The sequence below is a fragment of the Molossus molossus genome, unplaced genomic scaffold (assembly GCF_014108415.1).
Source record: "Molossus molossus isolate mMolMol1 unplaced genomic scaffold, mMolMol1.p scaffold_m16_p_14, whole genome shotgun sequence".
Classification (NCBI taxonomy): Eukaryota; Metazoa; Chordata; class Mammalia; order Chiroptera; family Molossidae; genus Molossus; species Molossus molossus.
The window spans coordinates 32014101-32040086 of record NW_023425349.1 but is presented as its reverse complement, the minus strand read 5'-3'; the positions used below and the strand labels follow the sequence as shown (position 1 = coordinate 32040086).

General features: G+C 49.6%; 1 protein-coding gene across 1 annotated transcript in view; it reads right to left on the bottom strand.

Annotated features, from left to right (window-relative positions):
- SHB (SH2 domain containing adaptor protein B) overlaps nt 1–25701 on the bottom strand; it is a 125436-nt gene extending 99735 nt beyond the window's left edge. The window contains exon 1 of the mRNA XM_036261229.1: nt 24456–25701. Within this exon, the coding sequence (XP_036117122.1) occupies nt 24456–25172 (717 nt within the window). The 5' untranslated portion in view covers nt 25173–25701. The remainder of the gene's footprint in view (nt 1–24455) is intronic.
- Between the last annotated feature and the right edge of the window lie 285 nt (nt 25702–25986).

Here is a 25986-nt window from a genome sequence, read left to right as displayed (position 1 = left end):
GCAAAGGACTATGTGAATGAATAGATTCCATGATTCTTGGCCTGAGTACTCTGATTCTACAACCCTCTGTCCCTTCCCACCCATGCCTTCTCCCAGCTACAGAGCAGAGGTCACAAAGCCACAGGTCCCCTTGTAATCCTACTTCCTGTAGATGCCAGTCTGGCTTTCTGAACAACCTCTTTAACTTCACTACAAAACCCATAGTCGTCCAGAAACGGCTCTGCCGTAAGAAACACCTAGGGAAGCTCAGCTGCCTCGGAGGTCTAAGACACCCCTGGCCTGTGGCCCGCCATCCACCGCTGCCTTGGTGAGGGCTGTGCCCAGTGGCATGAGTCTGACAGGCCAAGCCCTCAGGGTGGCTCACAGCTGAAGAAAGCAGAGTGAGGAGGAATTCTGCCAGGAGGCTCTTGAAGGGGTCTGGTAGCTTGTGCTCTACTCTCCACGAATCCAAGGGCCACAGCTTTACTTTGAGCCACAGTCCTTGTTTTGGGTTCTAAGGCCACATTCTAGAGCTGCAGCACAGACAGGAGCATTGAGAGCAGCCTGATTTTTAAAGTGTGATTATTTGCAGAGGACAAAACTGGTTATTTGTTCTCAGAAATTCGCAAACCACCCCCAGAGCTCTTATACTGAAGCCAGGTGGCCTCCTGAGACATGCATGAGCACCTGTGCCATGTGAACGGAGGAGAGGGTGCAGAGAAGAGACAGGAGCAGCCCATGGGCTTCGGCCACTCTGCTAAAGGAGATGAGACCCCTGAGCTCCACACTAGTGAGAGCAGGCAGGTCCTACTGGAAGAGGTGGCGTATCTCCCTTGGGCCCAGGTGGGGCGACTGCACTTAAGGCATCTGGAGGGCATGGAAGGGGGCAGGAAGGGGGCAGTGCAGAGACGGTGCTATAGTGCTGGAGGGCCTGTGTGGCAGGTGTACAGCAAAGGCATGTAGAATGGAGTTCGGGGTGGATTTCGAGGGCTCTGCTTTGGGGATTTATTATAAACAGAGAATGTTTCAACACTGTGAAGGAGAGACCATGTGTACCCAGCAAGAGGAGGAGTGACGAGGGTGGGATGGGAATGCAGCCATTCTGGAGAAAGGTGACAGAGCTGACTTAGAAAAGACATCTGCCCCAGAGATGTTCAGAGGCAATTTAACTTCCAGAGGACCTGGTACCTGGCAGGACTGGAACAGATGAGGTTTCAGGACATTTATCCTTACTCAGGCTCTCTCTTCTACAGGCTAAAAAGCCACCGCTCAGTCTCTTTAGCCAAGGATGAAGGGTCAAAGTGCAGTTGCTACCAGGTCCTTTGCTCTTTTTCTACACAACTGGAAACAGCCCCTTCACACCTATACCGAGAAGCCCTTTGCACTCATCAGGAACCCTGCTTTCCTTTTGCCCATGAAGGCCACACTTGAGCTGCCTTGCCCAGCTCCACGCATACCTGTGGGCTAACCTACCGCCCAGCAAGGAGCTCTGCATGGGTGGGGCACAGTCATGACACTGCGCAGCAGGCCAGGGAGTTATAAGGCCCTGGGCATGACCCACAGGCGGAGGGCAGAAGGGAGAAATGCCAGGTTAAAGCCACAGCAGGTTCTTGGGAGCTGAGTGATGGAAGGATGTGATGTTGGCTGTCCTCCACAGTGGGGTCGTAGGTGGGGCCAGTACTGGATCACAAAGCACAGCAGGAGAGTGGCGGCAGGAGCCTGCCAATTGCCAAACGCTGAAGCCAGCTTTCAAATGTACTTTTTCTGAATAGTGCTTTGGGCCTTGGTGGAAACCACCTCATTCTCTACCTATTTCCTTTCTCGTTCTTTAATTCTCTCCCGAGTTTCTGAGTATGGATATAATGAGGAAGTCATTAGCAGGAGCAGCAGTCATTCTAATCAAAGCGTGCTGGGGGAGCCAAGGCAGATGAGGAAATGGAGCCCACGCAGGTATGGGGCAGTGAATTCAAAGCAGGCCCTGGGGTGGGATCACCTGGGAACAAATGACAAGTCTGTCTGGGGCTGGAGTGTTCTGTACGTTACTTAAACTCTCGTGCCCTGGTCCCCTCACTGGGGACAACAAAAGTACCTACCGACAAGGGTTGTCAAAAGAATGAAGCGAAGAAGAGCTTCATACAACACCCAGCACACAGTAGGAGCTTAACATGTCCTAGTGAAGCCAGAAATCACCTAAGGTATTCAGCTGTCATTTAACTGCAAACCTCACCTCCAAACGGTGCTTCTGCCCTTTGACTGCTGTGTGGTGACTAACACGCAGAGCTAGGAGTGGAAGGCCCAGCCCTGTTCTGGGGCCCCCTGACTTTGGGGTGACTGCAAGCAATTCAGTTCTCCATCCCTAAAATGGGAAATGGAAATCCCCACTCTGCATCCTGGGACAGCTGAGATGACACCAAAGTGAGGGCCTAGGGCAAACTGTAGAGTGCCCATGTGAGAGGTCAGTGGTCCCCTGCCTCCACCTTCAGCTGGGAGCATGAGGAAGGATCTGTGCCTGCGGGAGAGGCATTTGAGAGGCATCTGCATCGTGCCCATCTGTTGGCTCCCCTCAGAAACCATTGTGACAGATCCTTCGAAGGCCGCCCAAAGAAGCAGATGCCACAGCCAGAATAGCAGGGGCTCATTTCCAGCCTGGCCCAGCATGGGCTTTCCTGGGACAACCCAGCCCAGCCTAGAAATCAAATTCCCACCAAGAGCCAGGCCCTGGGTTTTCCCTGGGTCCCTGCAGTGACAGAGGCCAACCACCTCTGCCCCGCCAACACCCACAGCCTCACCTGTTTCCACTATAAGCTCAGTGCCACACCTCTCCCACCAGACCCACCTGTACCTGCCGACTTCCATGATTTCAGCAAAGCTGTGCCCTCTGCCCAAAGTACTTTTTATTCTTCCCTCAGCCATTTTTCAGGGCCAGGCTGAAACCTACTCCCACTTCCTCCAAGGACCCTGCCCACATCTCCCTCCCAGAATCAATCAATCAGAAGCCCCTGTAACCCTGATCATTTTGTTGCGCAGTGGAACACCTTGCGTCCACTGCCCTGCACCTCAGTTTCTCCAAAATGTCCTGTTGTGCATTCACTGTGCCCAGGCCGGGGGGCTCGCCCAGTACACATGTAGGGAACTGAACTGTTAACCACCCACCCCTGTGGTTTTGAGCAGGGTAACTGCTCTGCATAGATTCCAGGGACTGACATCCTAACTGCATTTCCCAATATGAAAACACCAAGTTGCACCCTCCCTGGAAAAGTGGTCTCTGGGAGCAGAGGGGGCAAAACCACTTAGCCACGAGCCAGCTGCTTTTAGATGGTAGAAGCCCAAGGTGACTGACCGAGCCTGGGAACGTGGAGCAGGATTGGGGGAGTGGGGAGAGAGAAATCCTTGGTCAGTGGTACTCTCCCTTCCCCTGGAATAGGAACCATCAACTGAGTCACAGGCCTTAGGAAGAGCTGGGCTAGCTGCCTTTAATCCTTCCAGAACACACTGGCAGGGAGAGCTCTGGGGCAGGCCTCGTGTCAGGGCCACGGCCCCTAGGAAGGGGCCAGCAAGCCGAGGCGGTGTCCTGGAGAAGTGGGCAAGCCCTGGCTCTGCCTGGCAGCCCACTCCAACCTGCCAGTGCACATCAATTACAGGGAGGAGGCTGGTGGCCAGCTGGCTTCAAGGCCGGTCCTGCCTCTCTGACACAAGGAAGCGCTTTGTGTAGCCCAACACCTCATCAGCTGGCACCTCAGCCACACCGGAAAGGGCAAATAATGGGGTGGGTGCGACGCATTGCACAGACGTCCCTCCCTGCACAAACCTGTCCTTGAGTGCCCACTGCCTATGGGGCAAAGGCTCAACTAACTCCTTAGTATGGCATTTGCAGTCCTTCCATCTAGCCACAACGAATCTTTCCAGAAAAACCTCCTCTAGTCTAATTCATGTAGTCATTCAAAGGGTATTTGTTGAGCATCTACTATGTGCTGGGCACGATGCTAAAGGAGATGAAGGATCCCTAAGTCCCACTGCCCTGAAGCCTGTGCAGATCACACAGGCTTCGCTTAGAGCTGTGCATCCAGGAGGTGTTCAATACTTGGTAACTGCCATTACCATCCCTCCTACCTGCCCCAAGGAGGGAGGACGCTGCTCTTCCCGATGTCCACCTGCCTTCTCACCCTAAGTCTCACCACCACACCAGAAAGGTGGGCACCAAAGCCACTCCACCTGTTGGAGGCACACAGGTGCCTATAACTTAAGGGATACTGGGGTTTGGGGTGTTTCCCTGTGCTGGACTTACTGGAGGTTTGGGGACTCTGGGGGTTACAGCGCACATTGGGCCCTCAATCAACCTCTCTGAGGCCACTCATCTGACAAGCATTCCTGGGCCCACTCTGGGTCAGGCTCTGTGTGAGGGGCTGTCCTGCAGCTGTCCCGGAGCCCAGCAGGGAGAGGAGCTGTGATGTCTATGACCACTCCTGCCATAGGCGCATGGACACATGGACATGAAGAAAGGAAGAAAAGGAGGGTGGGAGATGGGGAAGCCTCTTGAATGGCATGAAGGCTGAGCTGGGCAGGGAAGGACAAAGAGGATAAAGGTCCAATACGTACATGTAAAGACACACATGTAAAGATATAGGTAAAATTCTGGCAGAAGGCAAGAGGTTTCCAAGTGGCTGGCCGTGAAACATGGAGCAACAGGAAGCCGTTCAGAGAGGAAAGAGTCAGCTTGAACATCACACTATGAGTATGGACATGACAGACGCCATGAGGAGTGATTTAAATAATGACATGTCCAAAGTCACTTTTGAAAGATAAAGATGAAGGACTGAACAGGAGAGTCAAGACTCAAGCACTATGGGATGTCAGGTTATGGGGCTTTTTCTTCTGAAGCATTTGAGAAAGCAGTAGTAGTAAGTGATGTGGCAATATATCAATTTCCTACATCTTTATAATAAGCCAGACATACATCAAGAAATCCTGCACAGGACAACACAGTTGTAGGAAAAAATTGTGCATTTTTAAAAGACTTATGCTTTTTGACATGAGAATACGGGCAACTTCTATGCAACTAAGTGTTGATCAAAAAGCTTATAGCATCTCTAGGTCAAAGACAGTTTGCAAGAAATTAAGGTGACCTCCATCAGGAGGTCAAAACAGGTATTCATAAGACAGAACAAGTCAACATGGGCTGTGGTTATGAAGAGATGTGCCTAACATTTTAGACCAGGGGTTTGCAAAGTTTTCTACTTTTAAATAAAGTTTTATTGGCATACAGTCACACCATTCATTATGTCAATGGCCACGTTCTCACTTTAAGGGCAGAATGGAGTAGCTGCAACAGAAACTGTGTTGCCCCCAGAGCCTAAAATATTTACCATTTGGCCTTTATGGAAAGTTTACTGACCCATGTTAGACACATGGGAAGCCCCACATGTGAACAAGTGGCCACCGTGGGAGGCAACCTACATATTCCCAAAGACCCTCTGCGCTCCTCTCTTAGTAGGGCCCCCAGGGGAGGCCACACACTTCTTTGAACACGTAGGGTAGTAAATCTTCCATCCTTCAGAGTGGTTTTAATTTCTGGAAACTTCCCAAGGCTTTTCCAAACCAATGCAGGTGAAAAGGTGGGTGATCATGCCAAGGAATGAAATTTGCGAGCTTGCCAGGGGCAGGACGCGTGCCTTCAGCACTGGATGGATTGAAATTGCAGTGAGAAATGTGGTTTCGTTATTAACTTGCGCAACTTTATTTCTTTTGTCTCATTAATTGGGGACAACAGTCAAATGATGTTTAAGCCTCCGCCTGATAGTAAAAAAATAAAAAATAAAAACCTCAGTCACTTGTGACCACCTCTTACAAGACCAACCACATTCCACAGGAACTGTGGTCTTGGGTTGGCTGTTAGGGGCATGCTCTCATGCATGGAAGTCTTTGGAAAAGATAGGGCCTGGTGAAAGAGAAGAACCCCGGGCCATTTTACAAATGGAGACATTGTGGCCCAGAGAGGGGATGGGACTTGTCCAATGTCACCTTCCTGGAAATAAGGCCAGTAAAGCCTTCCCTACTGGACTTTCTCCTTTCATGGATAGCCCAGCCATAGAACCTCAAGGTTCAAGTCATCCAGAGTGGCTAGAGAGTTCCACGTTGAGCCAGGAGCTGCAGGGGCAAATAAAAAATGTTCTCAAGGACCCGAGTCCCTGGCATCCAAAAAATGTCAAAAAAAACATGGAGGTTTGACAGGCTGTGGCCATGTCTCCTGAGTTTTTAAAAAAAATTTTTTTTTCTTTATTGATTTTAGAGAGAGAGGAAGGGAAAGGGAGAGAGACAGAACCATCAATGAGAGAACATCGATTGGCTGCCTCCAGCATGCCCCACACAGGGAATTTGACCCATAACCTGGGCATGTGCCCTGATCGGGAATCAAACCGGTAATCTCTTGGAGCATGGGTCGATGCTCAACCACTGAGCCACACCAGCTGAGCCTGAGTCTGTTTCTTTATATTAGAAATGAACAAAATCCTCCTTGTAGAGTTCCTGAGAGGATTACAGGGAGGTGATGTACCCAACGCATAGCATACAATGGGTGCTCAGTAAGAAGTAGCTCATAATCTCAGGCATGAGGGGGAGACATTTTCTAGCAGCAGTATTCCACTATCGTTACCCACACCTGCTTGCATACACACACACAGGAGACCAAGACAGTAAGGCTCCACTGGGCACCTGTCATGTGCAAGGCACGTCCTGCCTGCCTCCCACAGGGAAGTTAACAGAGGGGAAAAACTGCAAGCTGCCTTTGGGGCAGCAACAGACCCTCTCCCAGCTAACTCCTCTAGTAGGACAGTTGTCAACATAGCACAAACCAATAGGAACTGAGAAATAGAAGCCGATGGAAAGCAGGATGGTCTGGCTTCTGGAGGCAGCCACGAAAGATTTCTTCCAAAGGGGCAAGGGAAAATCCCCACAGCTTCCTGGAAATAAGGCCAGTAAATCCCTCCACTCTGGACTTTCTCCTTAATGGAACAGCCCAGCATGCCAGTGGGAGTTTAACAAGAAAGGGTGTGAGGTGCAGTTTCCTGTGCCTGGCTGTGCAGCTCTGATAACAGGTCCCTGCCCAAGCTAAGGCAGTGACACAGACAGATGATGTCCCGATCAAGTACCAGGGGCCAGCACTGGCACCAAAGAGCAAGCCTGGTGAGCTTATATAACAAAGGGCTTGTCACCACTTCCTGTGATCCTCATCACCCACATTCCAACACAATGAGACACTCCCTCAGCCCTGGCTTTGAAGTTCAAGAGCTCAGCTGGGAGGCAGAAAGCCTGCACTGGCTCACCTTCTCATTCCCCTTCGCACTTGATCTATCACTAGTTTGCTAAAATAAAAATAAAAATAAAAATTTTCTTTTTACCAATGCACCCTCATGATTAAAGGATGTTTATTTTTAAAAATGGAAAAATATCCAACTTTCCAGTGACAACCACTGTTAACATGGGATCTGTTTACGTCCAGCCTTTTTTTTTTACAATAAGTATGTGGACATGGGGTAGGGGGAGAATATGAATATTCAGTTTTTATCACCTACTTTTAAAAAGTATTGTGTAGTAAACCTTCTCCCTCAACTGTTCTGCACTGAGTTACTAACTCAGCCTTGGGCGGCCGCTCGCCATTCACTGAGTAAAGTGCCACACACCAGGCGTTTCCCACGGCTGGATATTTAGGTGATTTCCAGCTTTTTGTTTTTCCAAATACTGTGGGTTACTGGTAACTAAATCACTGTGACTCTCCTCTCTCTTTCCTTAAGATGAGTTCCTAGGAGAGGAACCACTGGGTCACAGAGCAGCCACTTTTAAGATTCTCCGAGTTGTCCCCTCATTGTTTCCTGTCACTCTTTCTGACCTAGAGCCAAGTCTACAACATTTTTTAGGGCAACTTTGATTTATAAAGTCCTTCCACAGTGGGCCTTATCTGCTGACCTCATGACTGGTCAGCTATGATGAACACCCTTATTGTAAACATGCAAAAAGGGCTCAGAGAGGTCAAGTGACTTGCCCAGGGTCGCAGAACTTGAACCTGGACTAAGGCTGAACAGTGCTCCTTCCTTGCCCCACGCTGCCTCTCACGGGCCCCTGGGTACTGTGAGCAGGTAGTGTGGAGGCATTTGTAAACCGAGTACAGGATGAGTTACAGCACACACAGCTTGCTACAAATCCTCAAGACACACCCTGCGCTGTTGGATCCACCTGTTAATGCTTGTCAATGTGTTGTTGACCATGCAACCGTAGACATTGCAGGGAAAAGCCACAGTCCTTCATCAATAGGGCTCCAGTGGTCTTTCTTCTATTCAGCAATGGGGAAGGCTCTCTTTGACCACTAAAGAATGAGAGTGTAGAAAAGGTCATGCCCCAAATAGCTAGTTACAGGAACAGGCTTCAGAACAGACAATCTAACTCACTTGTCTTGGATTTTTAGACAGAATACAAGATGACCTTAGATTTCACATTCAAACCAACCTTTGAAATTCAAATATATGGATCTTCCAAGGAAGCCTCTTTGTACAAGGGGAGCCCTGATTTCCCATTTTGAAATTTTTTAAAGAAAAGTTTGGGTAAGGCCAGAACACACGAACTTCTTGTTTGTTTCAGTACCCTTCACAGATCTAAAGTCCCTTTTCCATCCATAACTAGAAGGTGGACATCAAAAACGTACAAGATAAAATGACTCTCTGAATGAAAGTGTACAACTGAAATTTACTTTCAGAGTAAGAAATGTTTGAATACAACAGAATTATAAGCCACTGAACTTCAAGGGATACAACACTCTGAAGCGCTTGCTAGATTGTAAAGAAATAGGTTAAAACCAGAAGAAACCATCAAAAGCAAAGGAGTATGTTATTTTCTGGGATAATCATTCCCCAAAGGATCAGATGGGTATTAAAAAAAAAAAAGTCAAGAATGTACCCTACCCTCATCCACTGTACTTCCAAACTGTTTCATCAGCATCCCTCTGGGACCTGTCACTACCAGCAACTTCTGCTTCCTCTGGAGGATTCATGTCTAACAATCTTTAAGAACTCCTTAAAACAGAGGGTTTGGCTGGATGGAGAAATTTCCTCTGCTTTTCCAAAACCAGGCCCACTTCTGCCCTAGTCTGCAGGTGATCAAGAATCAAAATCAAGGATGCAGACAAAAACCAAGGACAGGTGAGACATGAAGAAGGAAGGCAAGACCCCAGACGCATGCCAAGGTTTGATGTCTGCACTTTGACAACATTCAGGCCAAAGCCTGTGAAAGTCAGGCCTGAACAGTGTTCTCAGCTGTCCTGTGGGTGACTAGGAAGTGATGACACCGATTTCCCAACATCTTGTCACTTTGCAGTCATACTAGAGATGATTTTGAGACGAATCCTGGGCCCTGCAGAAGCTAGGGAAGCAGGAACCAACTGACAGCTGATTTCCCCAAGCTTGTGTCCCAAGTGTGAAGTAAGAGCCCCCTGAGCTGGACTGATGACACATTATTCCTGGATCTTTATTTCCAAAACATCTCTCTGGACTTGGAATGCATGCTCTGATGGCCAGAGGGGCTTGTCTGATTTAGCAGTGAATGTGGAAGAAATCGGCCAAGGGATCCTCAGGGGGCCCTTCGACTGAGCCCAGCAAACATCTCTTCATCAAGGCTAATGTTTCTTCCCCTCTGGGGACCTGAAGGATCCTGAGCACTTATTGCTTCTTACAGAGCTCGTTCCTGTATAGGGTATCCTCTAAAGGTCAGCATCCCAGCATTGGCCACAGTGCTCCCTTCTAAGGCTCCAGCTACACCAGCAGCAGCTGTACCGGAGCTTCCTGCCACCTCTGTGGACTTCTACCTGCCTGGACATCCTGGAATGCCTCCAACCCCAAGAGGTGCGACCATCAAATGGGAGGGCCAAGTGACTAGCTCTGCTGGCCCCCAGGACATCCATGCAGCTTTCCTAGTGGATGAGCTGGTTGGTGGCTTCGCCCTTTCCTGCTCTGTGTTTCTGCAGCTCTTCAACGAGAAGGACCAGAGGTGGAAATGCATCTCTATTCCCGACCCAGGCCCTGAGACCCTGGTGTACTATCCACCTGACTCTTGACAGAATGTGGACAAATGCTCTGGTGGACTGGATAACTTACAAACTCCCAGACAGGGCATCTCAGCTATTTACAACAGCTATCCAGAATCATCTATCCCTTGACAAGTGCTTGGTCAATTTTCCTCCATTGACCAGTGCTATCTGAGGCTGCCTGAACTGTCAGTGGCAATATTTCACTGCTTAAGGGTGCAGACTGGGCTCAGGCCCTTGCTATCAATGTCTAAAGCATTTGCTATTCTAACTAGGGTCCCCACCCCCAGGCTCAACTTAGCACCCTTCCCCACCCTCTCTAACCTATCCTCTTAAGCTGCAGTCAGACAGGTTTCCTAAAGCACAGACCTGAACTTGTCACTCCCTTGCTCTATCGTCTTTCATTACCACAGAAAAGACCACACTCTGTGGCCTGGGCCTTCTGGCCTTCAGACACCTTGCCTCACCTCTCATTCCAGCATCGCTTCCTATTATCTTTTTACAGCCTCTTTTTCAGTCACTTGGGACCACTCAAATGTCCCTTCCTGGGATGCCCTCTTCACATCCACCAATCTCTAAATATCCAAATCTTCCCTATCCATGAAGGTCCAGTTCCTGTACCACCTCCTCCATGAAGCTTTCCTGATTGATACTCCTTTGGCGGCATTGTCCTGGAAACAAATATGAAGAGTGTCTAGCTCAAATCAGACGCTTTCTCGACAGTAGAGAACTATGGTTTTTAAATGGCTCTGGTCTCATGGTTTTGGGGGCATCATATGATACAGAACTACTGACCTCCGTCACTTCCCTGTAGCTGCGGCACAAAAATTCAGGGTAGACAGAAGCCAGACTGGTCTCGACCCCCCTATCTGCAACTCTACCCATTACTAACTGTGTCACCTACAACAAGGTACTAAACAAACAAAAATCCTATTTGCCTCAGTTTTCCCATCTGTAAAACGGGACTCTTCATAGAATATACTTCCTAGGGAGTGTTACGGGGATCTGTGAGTTATTACTCATAAACCACTCACAAGAGCGGTAATCCAGGCAGAGTTTTTACTTCTACTCTCCAGTTGCAGGGAATTGAGGTGAACTGCAAACTCACTATAAAGATAAGGACAGTCCCTTTTTGAGGATGACCCCACCAGGACAGACTGTGGCCAAAAGAATATAAGAACATTCCTAAAGCTCTTTCTAGATGTTGGGGCTGGTCTAGGATTCAATGACATGGTGTGATACACAGTTTGGTGAATTAAGTAGAGACCCTCAGTCTCTCAGACCTATAGGAATGTTCACAAGTGTGCAATAATCTGCATTTTTTTCTTTATTTATTTCCCCTGTTGTACACTCCTGGACTTAATCTGTTCCAACACCACCAATTCATTAATGTCACAGACCTCACAGTGGATACCGCAGGATGGATTACACTGACACCGGACTGGGCCAGAAAAAGAGAAAGCACAACAGGGGTCCAGAAAAGGTCTCTCATTAATTGAAGACACAGGACATCTGAGTTTAGCAGGACCAAAAAGGTTAGGAGCAGGAGAACTCTGTGAAGTCATATCACTTGAAATAAACTTGGGTGGGTGTGAAAAAAAGTTAAGTGACCAAAATAATGTAGTCCCCACAAGCCTCGAGTCTTATTCATGCTTCAGGTCTGAACTGTCCTGCCCACCGGCGACTCACTGCTGCCCACGCCCACCTTGGGCTCCAGTGCGTCTCTACTCGGACATTCACCTGTCTCTCTGTCCTGGTGCGGAACACCTTCTGCCTGGTGTTATAGAGATACAGCAGATCCTTAAAGAACATCTTTTCATCAATGTCATTTTGTTAAAGGGTGAGATGCCGTAGGAATTTAACTCTTGTTTTTTTCATCAATTAGTCTATGGTAAAAGTGGTTTTGTTATACGTCATTCTGCTTTAAGTCACAGAACCTATCGACAATGTTAAGTGAAGACGTACTGTGTTCTTGGGCTTTTCAATATCCCCTCCTGAGCGCCGAGTTAGAGTGCAGGGGTTTACTCATCCCCAGGACTCACCAGTGTGGGACCATGGTAGGTATCTAAAGCTGTCTGCTGCATGAATGACTAAAGGTTGCAATGCTTTCTCCACAAAGTCATGGAGTGAAAGCTGAAACAAACACACCCAGATAAGGCCACACAGGCAGGGTAGATCACAGTTAGTGGTCTGCCCCAAACAGACCTAGGCAGCTGCCCCCTCCCCCGGTCTGGGAGGGGAAAGCCAATTGCACCCGAGGTGAGCAGAGGCTTTCCCAGCCGCAGCCAACCACAGCATAAGGCCTGGCATCCAAAGGTGAAGTGCTAATACCCAGTTACTTCCCTCAGGTGTCAGATGTCGAATGTGTAATAAGCACATGGGTATATGCAGGCAGAAGTTTCATTGTATAAAGAAAAGGCAAAATCATTATTATCATACTAGCTGATGAGACCTAATCACAGTCAGGGCAAGACTGAGTCAAATATTTAAGTCTAAAAAGGCACCTGAAGAAATACAGACAGATCATAGAACAAGCAACAAGGAGAGGATGTCCAGACAGATGGTCATCTAGAAAAACAAAATTAAAACCCTGCCTCATACCCTGAAATCAAACTCCAAACTGATTAAAATTTCAATGTTTAAAAAAAAAAAATCAAAGTATTAGAAGATACTGGCGAATATAGGAGTAAGGGCTTTTTAAAGCAGCATACTCAAGAAATCATGAGGAAGCCCTGGCCGGTGTGGCTCGGTTGAGCATTGCATCTTGTGTACCAAAAGGTCATGGGTTTGATTCCAGGTCGAGGTGCCTAAGGGAGGCAACTGATTGATGTTCTCTCTCACATCAATGTTTTTCTCTCTCTCCCTTCTCTCTCTAAAAGAATCAATAAAAACATCTTTTAAAAAAATCATGAAGAACATTGAGACTGATTTAACTACAAAAAAACAATTCAGTGTAAGCAACAATAGTCACCAGACACAAAACCCACAGGCAGATTTCAAATTTGTAAAAAATATTCTGTAATCAAAATGGCAGGCAACAGGCAGCCATCCTTAATCTACGAAGAGCTCTTACAAATTAAAAGATAAACCCCACAGCAGACAGGATGGACAGAAGATAAAAGTACACAATTTTAGAAAAGAAACACAAATGGTTAAGCACATATGCACTAGTAACCCAAGAATTTGCAAATTAAACTAAATTGCACTAGAGTAACAGGCATAAACTTGTAAAATCTTTCTAGAATACAATGTGAAACCATGTATCAAAATTTTTACCTTCTTACCCAGTAATTCTTCTTCTGGGAACCAATCCGAGGAAAATCATCACAGACTTAGGGCAAAGCATTAAGTTACAAAGATGTTTATCACAGCACTATTCAATTAGAGAAAACTAGGGAGAGTCTAAAAATGCAAACAGAACTATATATAGACATTAAATTACTGCTGTTGAATGTTTAAGATAATGTAGACATCTTTTCATGTCTCTAAGCAAAAAATAAAAATGAATAGATAAAATATTACTTAATTTTGGTGGAGGAAAAATGTTTTATATAAGCATAAAAAAAGGTTAAGTGGACAGTGAAACGGATGTTTCTTTGAATTACAGAATTAGACATGGTTTCTATTTTACTTTTGGTTATCTGAATTTTCTATACCAAACTTGTCTTAGCTTTTTGTTAAAAGGGGAAGAAAAAAGTTAACACAGAGAAACACTGAAATACGTTGAAAAGTCCAAGCTTGCAGTTCTAAGGAACTGACAACTTGCAACTGCCCCCACGGAAGGGCAGGTAGGGGCCGCACCATTCCACAGATGCCAGGAAGGCCCCAGATCACGTGTGGCTTTGGAATGCACCGGAGGGATTATGGGGCCGTCTGGCTTTCTGGGAGTGCACATCCAACAAAACACTGAAGCGTCACTGTAACTCTGGTCATTTCATTTTTTAAATTTAGCCAGGGCCTAGAGAGACCAGGAAAGTTCCATTCCTCCTACTTCTCTGTGTGCTTCCACCAGCGGGGGCCCAAGTTCCAGTGAGCCCCATATAAGGGAAAACTTTCCAGCAATCACAAGTGCTCAGCAATGAAATGCTCTCCTTAGAACAGGCGGGCCCACCCCTGTCCCTAGAGACCTGACCTGGCACTCACCTTTACCCACCTGTGGTGGCCAGCCATACAACTCAGCAGGTGAGCTCTTTTGAATTTGGAGAATTGGTGTAATTTCAGAGCAGTGGCAGGGGAGGCCGTTCACACAGTCCCCCCCAATCACTAGCAGTTACAACAAGGCAATCCCAGTTCTGGCCACACCTGCACAGTGTGAGGTCCACCTCACTCTGTCTAGGATGTCCCATACCCACTTTCCTCTAGTCCCACCTCCCATAGGGCCTCTTTTTCCTGGTGATGTATTTCCCCCAGCTCCAGATGAAGGCCACCCCGCCTTCTCTGGGCTTTTAGGAACCTCCCTGCCCTAGAGGGCAGAGCACGGTTTGCCCCCAGCCCCAGGACCCAGTTGCTGGACCAATCCCATTTGCAGAGCTGTGACTGCTCCTCTCATGTCTCCCTCATCTTCAGCTGATGAACACTCATCCTCCAGGTTGTTCAGGCCAAAACCTTAGAGTCATCCTTGACTCTCTTCCTCCTCTCACACCTCACGTTTCATCTGTCAGGAAATCTGGCTGTTCTACCTTCACAACACGTCCTGAATCTGGTCTCCTCAATAACCCACCGTTAGTGCCCCAGTTCCGATAGCTGCAGGTCCCCTAGCTGGTCTCTAGTCTCGTCCTCTCCGGTCTATTCTTCGCTAGGCAGCCAGAGCCATCCTCTCAAAGCCCAAGTCAGATCCCGTCATTCCACTGCTCAGGACCCTCCACTGGCATCCTATCTCACCTGGAGTTAAAGCCTGAGGCCATCTCAGTGCCTCCAAGGCCAAACATCTGCCCCCTCTTCCTCACCTGTCACCCTTAGTCCTGCTGATCTCCCTGAAGGACCCAGGCATGCTCCTGCCGCGGGCTTTGGCCCTGACTGTTCCCTCTGCCTAGAATGTTCTTTCTGGCAGAGCCCTGAATCATGCTACCACACCCTTCAGCAAAGCCCTCTCTGAACGCCCATCTACAACAGCACCCCCCCCCCCAATTCTGGCCCACCCTAGCCTCTGAATCCTGCTCCACTCTCTACCTTACATACTGTATTTGCTTGACTCCCTTCCTGATAGGGCAGACTCAGGGGAGCACAATTTTACCTGTTTTGTTCACTACTGTAGCTAAAAAGAACAATATCCAGCACACAGCAGACACTCAACAATGTCTGTCGAATAAATGAATGAGGAAAAAGGACTTAGATGGGCTCTCGTGGTCCAGCTGAGGACTCCGGTCCAGCCTATAAGTGAAGACCCAGCAGTGGCTGGCCAGTGGTGTCCACCCCCCTACCCACCTGTCAAGTCACTCTCCCCTCAGTGGCCTCCTCTGGAAGCCCCTTTCTGACCATTACTCTTAAGTACTGCTTGGAAAACATGGGGCCTGAGTCATTCCCCTGGGCCCTGACTAATTCTCTCTCCATCCCTTGGACCCACCTACAGAATCCTTCCTCTACGGCATAATGGGAAATCCAGAGTCCTCCCCATGGAGAAAATGGAAAGGAGCTGAATGATTTAAAGGAAAATTCAATTCTTCCTGGCTCAGCAGTCAAGAAAGCACACACTCTCAGGAAGCTGGTGCCTTTGAAAGTGAAACAGTAATAGAAATATTACTGGAAAATACCAAACAGGAAGAGAAGGAAAATTCCATTGTGGAAGCAAGGCCCACTATGGATCCTCCTTAATGGTCTCAGTACAGCGTTTCAGAATGAAAGCACGAGAAGAACCGGAAATCAATCAGGCTGTCACCCTTCCTGTGGACTGGGGCTTTGGCCAAGCCACCTCCACATCACCCTGCACAAGGGGCACGGGGCTTGGAACACAAAGCCAAGAGCCTGGCTACTGGCTTGGCCAATACCTGCTGTGATACAGGGCAGGCTCCATGCCTCCCCAGAGCCTCAGTTTCTCTATCTGTAACATGGAGTGACTCTGAGAATCAAATTAATTATGGGTGTGAAAGTGCCCTTTAAGCTGTGGAATACTCACATAAATGTAGGAATCAGTAACTCCTACAATGTTAACAGAGAGGGTATTTTATAAAAAGTATTGCCACAAATAGGCATGAGATTGTGCAGCCTGAGGTGGAGTGGCATAGTGGTTAAAACAAAGATTCTAGATCTGGGTTCAACTTGAACCTCTGCCTCTTATTGGTGGTGTGACCTTAGAACATTTATATAACCTCTCTGTGCCTCAGTTTTCTCATATGTAAAATGGGAATGACAGTAGTACCCACCTCAAAGGACATGAAAGGGTAAAAGAAGTAATGCATAGAAAGCATGTAGAATGGTGCCTTGCTCGAAGTATGTGTCATAGAAGTACTAATATTACTACTGTGGAAAGTTCCCTCAATTCAAGTCACTATTTTTTAACTCAAATGCTTCCTCTAAGAGGCCTTCCCTGCTTCCCTCAATTGAAATGAATCTCCTCCTCACCCTGCTTCTCCTTGGCTCCACAGACTCAAGGCTCAGCTCAGAACAGTCTCTGTGCCAGGATGGCTCTGAGCTTACCCATACTACTTTGTTCATTGATAAATTCTGCCATACAGATCTGTGTTCCAACCTTGGTTTACTGTGTCCTCACCAGAAGATAAGTTCCTATGGGCAGATACCGCCTATCCCCTGGCTCATCCTTATATCCACACAGTTCCTGACAGTGGCCTGTGTATGGCAATTCCTCAGTCAACAAAGGCCAAACAGAAGTCATGAAGTCAGAGTGGCAGAGACTGCTGCAGTCTCTGTCTCAACCTTGCAGGAAATCCACCACTACCTCCACCCAACCTCAGAAAGCCAGCACCCAGCTAGCTCTCTGCTTCAAAACCACAAATTCTGCCCAGCTGGTGTGGCTCAGTGGTTGAGCGCAACCCATGCACCAAGAGGTCACCAATTTGATTCCCGGTCAGAGCACATGCCCAGGTTGTGGGCCTGATCCCCAATGTGGGAAATGCAGGAGGCGGCCAATCAATGTTCTCTCTCGTTAATGCTTCTCTCTCTCAAATCAATAAAGAAAAAATAAAATAAAACTTAAATTATATATATATATAAAAAAACCCACACAAAACAAAACCACAAATTCCAATTTATTTTCCAAAGCCAAGCCTGACCTGCCCCTTCCCCACAGGCCACTATCTCTTGGCTATCTCAGTGCAAGATATGAAAGTCAGCTCCAAGCTAAAGTGCCCAGAGGAGTTCTTGACCACAGGCAAGTTCAGCTTTGCTAAATGACCAGAGGAAGCCACACCTGTTTCAGATTTGCTGTTTAACTCCTATTTTAGGGGTCAGAAATGCTTTGGGGGAGGGGAAAAGATGGGGTCAAGCCTTGGGGGCTAAGTCTGGGGATATCAGTCATGTTCTGAGATTGTCAGACTAGAGGACAGTCACCTGATCTCCTTTAAGGAAACTCAGGTTCCTTGTTGATAAGGGCCAAGCTACCACTAGTTTTTATATTTGAAACAGCACACACAGCCTTCCAACCCTTAGGAAGGGAACACTTGGTATTGGAATGAGAAGACATGACAGTTACAAGACACATCTGCGCAGCTGTCCTTTGGGAAGTGCCAACTCTGTGTGTAGAATTTCTCTATGAAGTATGTCAAGTGGCCCTGGCCAGTGTGGCACAGTTGGCTGGGCACTGTCCCATGCACCAAAAGGTTGCTCGTTTAATTTTAGGTTGGTCAGGACACATGCCCGGTTTTGGGGCTCAATCCCCAGTAGGGGGCATGTAAGAGGCAGCCAATGCATGTTTTGCTCTCACATGGATGTTTCTCTTTCCCTTCCTCTCTCTCTAAAAGTCAATTTAAAAATCTTAAAAAAAAAAAAACCCACAACAATCTTTATCAAACACTACTCTCTTTATAAAAAAATAAAATAAAATAATAAGTCAAATGCTGCATTAACATCTAACTTATGGCCCTGGCTGGTTTGCCTCAGCGGTCAGAGCGCTGGCCTGTGGACCAAAGGGTCTCAGGTTCAATTCCAAGACAAGGGCACATACCACGGTTGCAGGTTCACTCCTCGACCCCAGTTGGGGTCGTGCAGGAGGCAACCAATCAAGGTGTCTCTCTCACAATGATATTTCTCTCTCTCTCTCCCTCCTTCCTTCCCTTTCACTCTATCTAAAAATCAATGGAAAAATATCCTCCTTGGGTGAGGGTTAACAACAACAAAAAACATCTAATTTATGGAACTCAGAGGCAGATGGTGGAGGAAGAGAGAAATGACTGCTCTGGGGTCTTCTGGGAACCCCCAAAGCCCAGCCTGAAAGGGATGGGAATTAGAGTGAAGGTTACAAAAGGAGCATTAAGGGGAGAAAGAGACACATAACACACTTCATTATCAGACTTACTATCTCCACTTAAATTGTGGAAAAGAGTGGAACAAATTGATAAGAAGCATATAGGCTTTGAATTCAGACTGCACAGGTGTGATCCTGGCTCTGTCACTTGGTAGATGTGTGACATAAGGCAAGTCATTAACCTCTAAGCCTCAGTTTCTTTATCCAGAAAATGGGGGTAATACTGCCTATGATAGATGGATGGCAGGCACTGAAGGCCCTGATTAATGGCCTGCCTGAATCCCTACCCTTTGCCATGGATTTTGCAGCTCCCCCTCTCTCTTCAAATCTTGGCTCTGTGACTTGCTTTGATCAACAATATGCAGAAGGGACAGTGTGCCAGTTTCCAACCTCAAGAAACCTTATGGGCTTCTGTTCTTCCTGGGAACCACCATCATATGAACAAGGCTAGCCTGCTGGAGGATGAGACACCACATGGAACAGAGTTTATCTATCGCAGCCAAGGTCATACTAAACCAGCTGACCTCCAAACATGGAAGGGAGCCCAGCTAGGATCAGCAAGGCTGCACACCCACCCCACACCTACTACAGAGGCCGGAGTGAGCCCAGCTATGACCAGAAACACTGCTCAGTTGACATGTGGGCTTACAAACAGTAATTAAGGCTTATTATAGTTGAAAGCAGGGGTTGGAAACTATAGACCACAGGTTAGTTGCCTGTTTTTATAAATAAAGTTTTATTGGAACACAGCTATGTCCTTTCGTTTATGTATTATCGATGGTTGCTTTCAAGCTACAATGGCAGAGTTGAATAGTTGTTGGAAACTGATCTGAAAACCTAAAAATATTTACTATCTGGCCCTTTATGAAAAGTCTGCTAACCCCTGGTTTAAAACCACTGAGTTTAGGGTGATTTGTTATGCAGCAATAGCTAACTGATATAGTACCTAAACCTCTTCTAGGGTGATCATGAGGATTAAATGTCAATTAGAGCCCTGGCCAGATAGCTCAGTTGGTTAGAGCATCGTCCCAATACACCAAGGTTGTGGGTTTGATCCCTGGTCAGGACACACACAAGATCAAACAGTGAATGCATGAATAAGTGGAATAACAAATTGTTGTTTCTTTCTCTCTCAAATTAATTTTTATAAAAACATAAATAAATGATCAATTGGTGGTTAGCATAAAGCATGGAGAATATATTTCTCTTCTGGGAGAAACTGCACTTCTCTCGAATTACTGTTAAGGGATGGGACTTCAAAGGAGAAAGTGTCCCAAGCCAAACCACAGCTACCAAGTGTGGCTCTTACCTTTTCAATCCAGTACTTTCTTAGAACTGGAGAATGTGACCATTAGCCAAATGGAAATAACTTGACATCTCATGTTTGACCCTCGCATCAATCAAGCCACACTTGATTTTATGTGAAAAGGACAAAAAGACAAGTCACAACTTCCCAGCAAGGCACGAGACACTCTCTTCCCTTCATGGCTCCAACCTCCCTCTGTCATCCCCCACCACATCTGCCCTGCTAAGCCTCCAACCATTCTCTCCCAAGCCTCCGGGCCTGGGCACAGCTATTCTATCCCTCTACATGGAGAGTCCTCCTCCCCACTTCCCTGGCTGGGAAATTCCCAGGAATCCTCCCAGAGGTAGCTCAAATGGTGCCTCCTCCTGAAAGCCTTCTTTGACTTCCCAGAGTTCAGCCCTCCCAGCTCTTTTGGCACTCCTTGGGTCACAATATTGCCTCATTAGCTATATCTCTCTCTCAGACTAGACCTTGAGAAGCATCTTCAACTACAAACTGAGACGCTTCCTTCTTGGAAAGCTGGCCACCACTTATTTTCTCTGACTCCTCCTGCCTAATAGGCTGCTCAGAAACTGTTTGCTAAATGTTTTATGTTTTTCTTTTAAGGGAGAAAAAAAAAAGGTTAGACATACTATTTATTTCTTAGGAAACATATTATTTAACTCAAGTCTGTGGATGCTGACAAAATATAAAGTGTATATTATGCATTAGCATGCATTTAAAACTCGGGAAACTGATGTCATGATGCATCTTGACTTTCTCAGCTGTGGTGGAAACATTTACTTAATGATAAAAGAAACAAGACTTCAGCAGAAAACAACTGGAAGAGAACTGTTTGGCTGCCCAAAAGAACTACCAAGTTACTGGCTTCTTTTGTCATCATTTTTTAATGAAGACAACCTGAAGGAATAATATTTCCACCTATTAAAGTTTTGTTCTCTCTTCCCAAGACAGGCCCTCACTGTCTTTCCCCTAGACCGTACTGCAACAGTCCCTTAACTCTGACCCCAACGCCCCCATATAGTGGCAGCTGCTTATAGCCTAGGATGTTCCGCAACCATGACTCTGACTGAGTTCATCCCTTTCCTGGCTCAACAGTCTTCAAGGACTCCCCTGGGGGGTGGGGAATTCAGGCCCCCACCTCTCTCACCTTGTCATCTTTCATTCCCCAAGTGAGGCCCACTACAAGAAAGCTCTGGTTTCCAAGAAGACATTCCTCACTAAGGTATTATATGTATACACACATATATAACCACATACATACACAGGGACACACTTTCATACACACATGTACACACACAGCACTGACATATAAGCACTCCTGCAGGCTACAGTCACTCCTTTCTTTGCACTAAAATTCTGCTTCCATCTCTACATCCAGCTCAAAGCCGCCTCCTAGGTGAAGACCTCGTTAAATTTCCCAAGACAAAAACACTGGGAGACAAATGATGAAAAGACTGTGTCAGTCTCCTCCAGAGGCTTAGGCCAGAGACTGCTGACAAGTCTGCAGTCTTTCTTCCCTCCCTCCGAACTCACCCTGGTACCAGATCTCTGAGCACAATGTAAGTGCTGGGTAAAAGCTGGTTTCATTGAAAACACGGTTCCTCTCCCACATGATTATAAAATGGAAAATAAATGTCCACGACAGGATGCTGGGGGTGGGAGTGGGAAGGGGGCGTGGAGTGACCAGGTGTGTGTGTGTGCCCCAGGACTCAACTGGGAGAATAGGAGATGCCTACCTGTGTGACAGAGGGAGGCAGGAGGGGCCCCAAAGAGAAACCATGGTGGGGGTGGCACTGGACGCATTAAAAGGAGGGTCTGTGGACCAACAGCCTCTGCTCCATGGCACACATAGTAACACTCATCTCAGGCCCAATGTTAAAAACTAACACCGGGCCTGGCAGCTGAGGGCATTCAACAGCTCTCTGGGTTCTTTTCCAACTGATAAAAGGAAGCTGGGCCCGAGATTAAGCAGGGTGCTAGAAGTAGGTGTTCCTGGATCCATGGATGAGGGGCAGATGGAAGACTCTGGGGTGTTCAGGGATGGATCTACAGCATGCCTGGCCTCTGAAAGCTGTACGGCTAAAAATAATGTGAAAACCAGGCTGCCTCCTGGCTGCCTGACCAAGAATGAGGGCTGGATGCTAGCTCTGGATTGGGAGGCAACCCCACACAGAGGGCATTTGGAGTCTCTGGATCCCCAAAACAGCTCCCACCAGAAGACCCAGAGGGAGGGTTAAGGAGAGGCCACTGTTGTATTAGTGGTTCTCAAAGTGTGGTCCCAGGATCAGCAGTAAAAGATCAACTGGGACCTTGCCAGAAATGCACATTCTCAAGCCCCATACCAGGCCTGGTGCACCAGGCACCGTGGGGGGAGGATCAGAGCAATCTGTGTTTTAAGCAACCCTCCAGGTGATGCTTTGAGAACCACTGCCCAGTGTGACCCTCCCTGGCTGTCCCCCTCCTCCTCATTAGAAAGAACATCTGGTAGCTGCAGTTCCTCAGTTGGAATGGGAACAACTTCTCAAAAGATCAAAGGCTCAAGTCACCACTCAAAAGGTGAAATACAGCTCAGAGATCTTTCTCCCCCCAAAAGTATCTGTTCCTATCACTTAGCAGTTAAATCCCTTCTCTGGCCCTCACTGTGCCTAACTTACAAGGTCCTCCCTGACCCCGACCTGCCTAACTCTCACCTCTCAATTCCAATCACAGGGACTTTACCTTAGCACCAGGCTTTCTTCTGCAACCAAGGTTAGTGCCCCTCTTCATAATAATGGCCCTCCCCGACCACCCCCACTTCAGTCCCAGGTAACAAAGCCCCACCACAGCGGTCATCATGCACAGATCGGCCTGGGACACAGCATTCACCTAGAGGGGCCGGCTCCAGCACTGAGCTGCGGAGGGCACAAGAAGACTCATGAGAAATAACTGATGGCACAACGAAGCCGACCAGCTATAACACATTATTGCTCAGTATTTGAAATAGTCTTAATTGTAATCAGGGAAAAATGTTTACTCAAGTTTTGAAAGCCATGATAGAAGACTTTAGTGAGCAGGCAGAATGACAAGTGGGAGAGAAAGGAGATTTGCCCACCTGGGAGGTAGCCATAGAGTAAAACGGGAGAGGCAGGAAGTCCAGCATGTGACTCTCTCCTGATAGCTAGACTTGGCCTTCCTCACACCTTCCATACCCAGGAACTTTAGGTTCTCCCAGGCCAGCACCTAGCCAAGCCTGGGCCATGCATAAGGTGTCAGGGAGCCTCTTTGGTGTTCCCCCCTCAAAGATCAACCACAAGACCATGATCCTGGATTCTCACAGAGAAATTTCCCCTTCCCAAAGCAGCACCTGGGTGGCCACCTGGCTACTAGCTTCTTGTCATCTAGATGAGGCATCCCAGGTGCTTAAGAAGCCCAGAATCCATGCTTCTGAGGTGTGTCCCCAAACTGACCCCAGGAGGAGGTAAGATTCACTGCAGACTGCCCATCAGTTTTCAGCATACCAATTGGGGAGGGAATACTCTGGGGACCTGGGACCTCAGGGAGAGGAAGCCAGGCAGAAAAATGAAGGGGGGGGGTCCCTTACTCCTCCTGACAGGGGGTAAAAAAAAAAGATCTTTCCAAGCACCAGCTGGCAGGTAGGAGCCTGTCTCCCACCTGTCCCGACATCTAGTCCTAAAAGGAACTCAGACTCTTTATCACTTTCCCCTAGCCCAGTCTGGGCAAAAGTTTACCTTGGGGGGGGAGGGGGGAGGGGAGAGCTGGCACAAGAGGGACAGCATTCTGACAGCCATAGCAGGACGCTGGGCCTCACATGTAATCAAAACACTGCCTTCCACCCGAAGACGGAACAAGTATTACTTTATGGGGAAGGGAAGGGCTCACAAGAGTGTGAAGGGGGAGGAGAGGGCCCAGTCTGGCTGTAATTAACTGGCCTGCTTCAAAGAGGGAATCAAGATGGCCTGATATGTAAGGCAGAGGGTTGTCACAGAGTCGTCCCCTCACCCCTGGGACAGTATGGGGTAGAGGTGAGGTCAGGAAGGAAGGTGAGGGTTGGAGGGGTGGTTCTCCTTCCAGCCAAGCCGATGGGCAGACCCCCTCCCGGAAAAGCTCGCGCGAAGGTTTCAGGGGCAGCTCCAGCACAAAAGGCAGCCCGGATTTGGAAACCTGGCGCGGGGGGTGGGGCAGCACAGGGCGTTTAGTGGGATTTACATATGCACTTTCAGAGACAGCCGGTCGGGATCTACTACCAAGAATGCTGTGTAATATGGGGCGAGTCCCTCCCGAGCTCTGAACCTCAGTTTCCCACCTATAAACTGGTGGGAGTGAGGAGAGAAGAAAGACAGGAGTAAACACTCTTAAGTCCATGACAGCTGACTCTCTGACTTTACTCTTCGGGGGCGGGAAGGGCTGGTTGGGTGTCTCTTTCTTGGGCAAAGCCGGGCGGGGCTTTTTCGCCAGGCAACTTCCGAAGCGGGCACCTGGCTGTGGGCTCAGAGAGGGAACGTTTTGGGAGCAGCAGCGAAAGAGAGTATGGCAGGAGGCCGATGATCCGGCGTAAAGCGCCTGCAAGGGGGCAGAATCAGGAAGGAGCGTGGGGACCCTAGCAAGAAGTTGATATAGGGACTCGACCCCGAGGCGGTGCCTCAGTTTCCCCATGGAACCTCGGGTGAGGCCAAGGGACGCCTTACCTTGTCCTTCTTGCCTGACCCGCTCTCCTCCGCGGCCGAGGCGGCGCACTTGTTGAGCAGTTTCTTGCCTCCGCAGGCTGTCGGGCTCCAGGTGCGGCCGCCGGAGCAGGCGCCCCCCGGGGGATCTCCGGCACTGCCCACGGCGCTCTCCACCTTGATGAGGCGGTGCTTGGGGGAGATGTAGCGCACCTCGGCCGGCGTGGCTGGGCGCCGCTCGCTGCTGCTGCGGTAGAGGTGCGGGGAGCCGGAGGACGAGGACGAGGACGCGGCGGCGCCCGCGCCAGAGGAGGCACAGCAGCAGCCCGCAGCTCCGGACGCGGACGAGGCGGAGAATGCGCGCTGGCCTCCGCCCGGCTCCCCGCCGCCGCCGCCGCAGTAGTCCAGGCGGCACATAGCGCGCAGTTTGCGCAGCGACGAGCCGGGCCCGTTGTAGGGGTCCTCGAAGTCGCGCTCCTTCTGTGCGCGGTAAGCGCGGATAAGGTCGCTCGTGCTGCCACTGTCGTCGGGCAGCGATCCCGATAAGGCCGAGAAACAGGAGGCGGCGGCCGGACCGCAGGACGCCGAGGAGGCCGCGGGGGCCTGCGGCACGGCCTGAGGGGGCTGCGAGGGCCGCTCGCCCCGGCGCCGCTGCTCGCGGTAGTCGGGCCGCGGCGGCTGCGGGGGGCTCTTGGTCTTGCTGTTGCCCAAGCTGAAGTACTTGTTCAGCCACTTGGCCATGGCGAGAGGCCGCCTAGGGCCGCGGCGCGGGAGCCAGGTCCACCGCCGCGGCCATTCGGGGGGCAGCGCTGCCGCCCAGTTCCTTCGGCGCCCCGGCCCCGGCGGGGGGCGTCCGGGGCGCCTGCTCCCGACGCCAAGTTCAAGTTCTCTCCGCCGCCTCCTGCCGGCCGCTCCCGGGCTCCGGCAGCTGCAGCACCGCCCTCCGCCTCCGCCGCGCGCCGCCGGGGCTTCGGATCTCGCGCCCCTCGCGGGACCGTCTCATGGGATCCCGGCCCACGGCCCCGCCGAAAGCGAAAGGCCCGGGCGCCCCACCGCCTCGGACGCTCTAGCCGTGCGCTCCTCTGCGGAGCGCGCTACTGCCCCGTCGGAGGCGCAGCCTCCGCCTTGGCCGGGATCTCCGGCTGCTAAGCGAACTTGTCGGCGTTCTCGGCCCCCTTCTTCCTTTCGGAGAGCGCTGGGGCGATCCCGGCCTCACAACCGGAAAGCAAGCGACGGAGGGAGGCAGCCGGCGCCCGCCCGAGCCCGCGCACCCGTGCCCGTCCCGGCGGCGCCTGCCGCTACCGCTGCCGCCGCCTCCCGAACCGCCGCGCGTGTGACACTTTGGCCGCCAGAGCCCGCCCCGCGCCGCGGCCCCGCCCTCTCCGGGCCCGCGCGCGCCCCGCCCCCAGCCCGCCCCAGCAGGCCCCGCCCCGCCCACCCCCAGGAGCCCGGCGGCCAGACCTCGGCCCAAGCCCCGCCCTCCATGCGCCTGGGTCTTCTGCCGCCGCACCTCTCTCCCTCAGCACGCGCCACCTCCCCCGGCTGCCTCGGCGCC